The 6000-nt window shown below is 44.0% G+C and overlaps 1 protein-coding gene across 3 annotated transcripts in view; it reads left to right on the top strand.

Annotated features, from left to right (window-relative positions):
• Positions 1 to 681: 681 nt before the first annotated feature.
• LRGUK (leucine rich repeats and guanylate kinase domain containing) overlaps positions 682 to 6000 on the top strand; it is a 126531-nt gene continuing 121212 nt past the window's right edge. For 2 of the 3 annotated variants that reach the window (XM_033193335.1, XM_033193334.1), the window contains exon 1: positions 724 to 1051. In XM_033193335.1, the coding sequence (XP_033049226.1) occupies positions 752 to 1051 (300 nt within the window). In that variant the 5' untranslated portion in view covers positions 724 to 751. Of the gene's footprint in view, positions 1052 to 6000 lie in introns of all 3 variants that reach the window. The other variant, XM_033193336.1, reaches the window with a different exon arrangement.

Here is a 6000-nt window from a genome sequence, read left to right as displayed (position 1 = left end):
GCCTATGCAACAATATTAAAATAATTGCCAATGCAGGTCACTTGACTAATATAATTATTTATGGGATGCTAATAGCTTTTCAGACGCTTTCAGATACAGTGTCAATTTGACAGCAGTTTTTTCTCTCTCTGTTTGGATTGTTAGACCACTGCCAGTTTTTCTCCCCAAGGACAAGGCTTATCATTGGGGGGTGGGGGTGGGGAATGTAAATTAATTGGAAATTAGCTCTCAGGCGTCGTCCGGTAGTTTCTCTTTATTATCTGCAATTAAATCATAAGGACAGGAACCATGCCTTCTATTTCACTTGTACGCACCCTCATCTCCTAGCGTCGCGCTCTGCATAAATTTCAATGGTACTAGCTTTCCTACAGTCAGCTTTAGAGACATTAGACACTTCCAAAGTACAACTCTGCGGAAAGAGCCCTTTGGGAATGAAGCGGGAACCGTGGCGCACCTGCGATCCTAGCGCGGGATGACAAAACTCTAACAGGGGTCTCAGGGTAGGGAGGAAACAACTGGAGACAAAGAAAGGGGGTATAGCGAAAAGAGGTGAAAACAAGAAAGATAAGCGAATAGAACGGACCAAAGAGAGAAAAATAACAGAAGAGGTTGAGAAAAAGAAAAGTCAAGTGGAGCTCCCACTGCCCCGCCTGCAGTAGGCGAGCACGCGCGGAGGAGACTACAGGCCCCAGAATCCCCTGCGGTTCCCCTTGCCGGAGGGTCAGTCTCCTAGGCAACCCCGCTAAACAAGATGGCGGCCACCAAGAGGGCCCTCCTGAGGACCAGAGCTGCCTCTCTCCTGAGAGGCTTGGGCAGATCCCAAAGTGGAGCCCGATCGTTACAGTTTCGTTCAGAAAAAGAGCGTCAGCCTTGCTGGTCTTCTTTTCCCATGGGGCAGAAGACGAAAGGCAGGTCTAACATAGCCTCCTCCTACCTGCTCCAGCAGCTCATGCACCCCTATCAGGAGCTGGACGCGGACGGAGACGAAGACCAGAGCGAGGGCGAGGCGGGATCCGAGGAGTCCTCAGAGTCCGAAATGCTGAATTTGGAGGTGTGTCTTCCCCGCTACCCCTCACTCCCTGGCTTCCTCGTCCAGCCGTCAGGCCCTGCTACTTCAGCGGCAGCTTCCCGATGCACCCCCACCAGCCCGAAGCTTCCCACACCTTCTCAGGCTCTCTCGCCTGCAGGAACGCCTCTTCCCCTTCTTTTCTTCCCCTGTCTGTTACCCCATTTTCTCACCCCCTGCCTGAAATAGCTCTAAATATCTCCTTTCTTTTTTCATTAACACATTTGATTTCTTATGAGTCAAGTTAACACAGCGTCACTTTGAAAGAGTGTCTTGATAATTGTCTGGGAATTATGGCTTTAGCTTTTTCAAAATTATACTTTGACAGTCTTGTGAATAGGTAGAGTTCATCTCTGACATTGCCAGCACCTGTTGCCCATGGCTATGACATACTTCCACACTCTTCCTCAGTTTTAGTCCCGTCAGCCTCCCTCCAGGAAAAATAATAATAATATAATAATAATAATAATAATAATCCTCTTTTGAAAGTGCTTCTTCAAAGACTAAGTGACTTAAAAGTTGAATACATTACTTCTGTCAGGGGCATATGCCTTATACAAGCAACATGCACACACACCAGAAAAGAGCCCTAGAATGTTCAAACAGTCAGCTCGTTGTGGGAGTATTTTAGGATGTGGGGAATGTTCCCATCATCCCACCTGTATTGACTGGGGTGGCGGCTTCACGTTTCACATGACTCTTGATTCGATTCCCTCCTTTCTACAATACCTCTTCTGACCACCACACAATTCCTCTTCTTTCTTACGCTTATTGTCGTCCTTTTCCTTTCTTAGTCCACTGCTGTCTTCTTGTCCTTTTTCACTTCTCATCACATCCCTTTTTTCTCTTGGCTTCTAATAAATTGCTTTCTTTCAAACGCGTAATTTAATTTGCTTCCTTTCTATTTTATTTATTTGTTTTTTGAGATGCAGTCTCATTCTGTCACCAGGCTGGAGTGCAGTGACGCCATCTCCGTTCATTGCAAGCTCCACCTCCTGGGTTCAAGCGATTCTCCTGCATCAGCCCCCTGAGTAGCTGGGACTACAGGTGTGGGCCACCACGCCCAGCTAATTTTTTTTTTTTTGTATTTTTAGTAGAGACGGGGTTTCACCATGTTAGCCAGGATGGTCTCAATCTCCTGACCTCGCGATCCGCCCACGTTGGCCTCCCAAAGTGCTGGGATTACAGGCATGAGCCACCGCACCCGGCCTAATTTGCTTCCTTTCAATACACTGTTAGGTTCTTCTCTTTGTCTTAGCTGCCAGGAAACTTAGATTCAATAGTTTTTCTTAGTTTCAAAGTTTTCTTTAGGTTTTCTCTCCCCTTTCCTTTTCCTTCACAGTATAAATTGCATGAAATTCTTTTCAGAAGTAAATATAATGTAGAGAAATAGAATATTTTCTTTTCTTCTTTCTTCCTCTTTCTTTCTTTTCTTCTCCTTCCTTCCTTCCTTCCTTTCTTCCTTCCTTCCTTCCTCCCTCCCTCCCTCCCTCCGTACCTTCCTTTCTCCCTTCTTGCCTTCCTGCTTTCCCCTCCTTCCCTCTTTTCCTTCCTTCCTTCCTTCCTTTTTTCCTTCCTCCCTCCCTCTCTTTCTTTCTTTCTTTCTTTCTTTCTTCTTTCTCTTTCTTTCCTTCTTTTCTTCTTTCTTTCTTTCTCTTTCTTTCTTTCTTTCTTTTTTCCTACCTTCCTCTCTCCCTTCCTTCCTGCCTTCCCCTCTCTCCCTCTTTCTCTTCCTTCCTTCCCCTCCCTCCCTCTCTTTTTCTTTCTTCCTTTTTTCTTCCTTCCTTCCTCCCTTCCTTCCTTCCTGTCTTCCCCTCCCTCCCTCTTTTCCTTCCTTCCTTCCTTCCTTCCTTCCTCTCTCTCTCTCTTTCTTTCTTTTCCTTCCTTCTCTTTCTTTTTTCTTTCTTTCTCTTTCTTTCCTTCTTTCTTTCTTCCCTCCCTCCTTCCCTTCCTCCCTCCCTCCCCTCCACTCTCTCCTTCCTGCCTTTCTTCCCCCCACCCCTCTCCTTCCCTCTCTTCCCTCCCCCCCTCCCCTCCCCTCCCATCCTCTCCTTTCCTCTCCTCTTCTCTCCTCTTCTCTTTCTTTCACAGTGTCTTACTCTGTCACCCAGACTGGAATACAGTGGTGCAGTCATGACTCACTGCGGTCTCAACCTACTAGGCTCAAGTAATCCTCCTGCCTGAGCCTCCTGAGTAGCAGGGACTACAGGTGTACATCAGAGTGCCTGGCTAATTCTTGTATTTTTTGTAGAGACGGGGGTCTCACCATATTGCCCAGGCTGGTCGTAATCTCCTGGGCTCAAGCAATCTGGCCACCTCAGCCTCCCTAAGTGCTGATGTTACAGGCATGAGCCACTGTGCCCAGCCTAGGATATTTTCAGTGCTCTCATTCTGTGACATTCTTCTGGTTTCCCCTCTTTGCATCTTTGCAAAGATTCATAGTCACCTTTTCTCTTTGAGGCCAAACATATTTCTGTATTATGCCTGTTCCCTTTCACAAACTCCTTTCCTCATTTGTCCTATTTCTCCTTATTCTCCCCTTTCTAACCTGCAGTGTCTTCTGTTACTCTGATTCCTCTATTAACCACTTGGGTTCCCCTTCCTTTGTAATGTCCTTCTGTTCACTTTCAACATTTGGCCTGTTTTTTTTTCCCCCCCATCCTCATCCTCCATTTTGTCTTTCCTCTTTTTTTACTTCTACGTGAGCTAGTTCCCATTAGTTATGCTTAAAGTTGACCATAGAAAGCTATTAATTATTCTGTTCATTATTACTTCTTTTGTCTTTTGTTGATTTACTTTCTATCTTTAACAGTGACTATTGCAAAACTCTAGCAGTGTTTTTGCAACTTTGAGATGTTTGTATGGTTTCCACCAGCTTCCCCCCCAGAGGAATTCACAAATGAACCACCAGTATATTTTGTTATTCTAATTAACACGTAGCTCTTCAGCTGTGGGGTTCATTAGCACCATTGTTAATCTGTCTTCAGTATGCCATTAACAAACCATAGAAGGGGTTGACATGAACCAGCTATTCCTTTTTGGCTTGTAAGACACGTGTGGAACAGGTTCATTATTTCTTCCATTTCCATTCTAAATATTAATTTTGTGTTTTTATTCTATTTTGGCTTTTCATAGTATTGCATACTTTTTTTTTTTTTTTTTTTTTTTGAGGCGGAGTCTCGCTCTGTCGCCCAGGCTGGAGTGCAGTGGCCAGATCTCAGCTCACTGCAAGCTCCGCCTCCCGGGTTTACGCCATTCTCCTGCCTCAGCCTCCCGAGTAGCTGGGACTACAGGCGCCCGCCACGTCGCCCGGCTAGTTTTTGTATTTTTAGTAGAGACGGGGTTTCACCGTGTTAGCCAGGATGGTCTCGATCTCCTGACCTCGTGATCCGCCCGTCTCGGCCTCCCAAAGTGCTGGGATTACATGCATACATATTAATATGCTAAATAAACTGAAACAAAGTTTTAAAAAGAAATATTTGGAAATTCATGTTCAGTGATTTATTATTCCCTTCTTAGCCTGTTATTCCCAGCTTATTCCCAGCTTAGCACCTTTGCAATGCTATGATGGTCACAACGATTATTGAGTGCCTTTAATACAATATGCCTTAAACCTCGGAAGCCCTTATGAAGTAAGCGAGGCAGTATGGACCGCCTGTTCAAAACTCTGCCGTTGGAATCAAAGATTTGTGTTTGAGGCTTGATTTAGCCTTTTGTTAGTTGTGAGATCTTGAGCAAGTTACTTAACCTCTCTCATTGTTAATGTGGGAATTATAATAATACTTAAACAGTTGTGAGAATTAAATGAGATCCTATATGTTAAACACTTATCATAATATATTTTGATACAGTTAATAATACAAATAGTAACTTACATGTTTTTATCTGCTAACTACAGCCCATTAAGTGATTTGATTAATTTAGCCTTCATTGAACAAGCATTTACTGAATGATTGCTATGCAGAAAGCACTCTTAGCAGAAGTTTCTGGGCCCAAAAATTGATGCATGAAAAACACTTCTTTTCAGTCCCTTAATATGTGTAATAATACCTACTCCTGGGATAGTTATGAACATCAAATTTAATAAGAAACTCTATATTTAAAGTTCTTACTGTAGTGTCTCATACAGAATAGACTCTCAAAAAATCATGGCTGCAATAAATAATAACAGTAATGGTAGAAAAAGATGAGAATATGATTGAAGACGTACATGGTCCCTGCTCTCAAAGTGACATAAGAATGTGAGTAAATAATAGCAATTCAGCATACCTGTGGTATGTCATACAGAGATGAGTACAACTGACACCTGGGTTGCAGGGACATTGAAGACTTCAGGGGAAGGAGACTCTTGCCTGGGTGGAGAGGTGGTGTGTGGGCAGGCAGGTGGCAGCTTTTCCTAGTGATGAGTTACAGGTGAGAACAGAAGAAGCCTCCTAGGTAGGGATGAGATTGTGGAGGGCACTGTGATACTGTAGGAACATGGACTTGGGTCCCTACACAGTGGGGAACTGCTCTGTTGGCGAGGTGGTATTAGATTGGAGGATGGTAATACTGGAGGCAAGGAGATTAGTGAGAAGACTCTAGCAAAATCCAGCGGGGAGTGAGAAGAGCTTGGATTAAGGCAGTGGCAGTGGGAATGGAAACTAAAGATAAAACATATTCAAAGTATTTAAGATGGTTCAGTTACAAACTAAATATTAGAAGTCTAGGATGACTGTTAGGCCTATGGCATGGTCTGGGCTAATAATAAGGCTGTTGTCTATCACATGAATCAGGGACAGATGGAGCTATTTGTTAAGGAGTTGGATATATGAACCATATGACTGGAAATCAGGGCAGGGATCTCAGAGTAGGAGACATGGGAATCATCACCACTAGATTCTGGGAAATCATCCTGGAAGGAATAGGAGGGAAAAGACCACAAATAGAAACAT

This window comes from Trachypithecus francoisi, unplaced genomic scaffold (genome assembly GCF_009764315.1).
Source record: "Trachypithecus francoisi isolate TF-2019V2 unplaced genomic scaffold, Tfra_2.0 Lachesis_group4, whole genome shotgun sequence".
In the NCBI taxonomy this organism is placed as follows: Eukaryota; Metazoa; Chordata; class Mammalia; order Primates; family Cercopithecidae; genus Trachypithecus; species Trachypithecus francoisi.
Note: the sequence above shows the minus strand (reverse complement) of the source record. Positions and strands in the feature narration are given on the sequence as shown.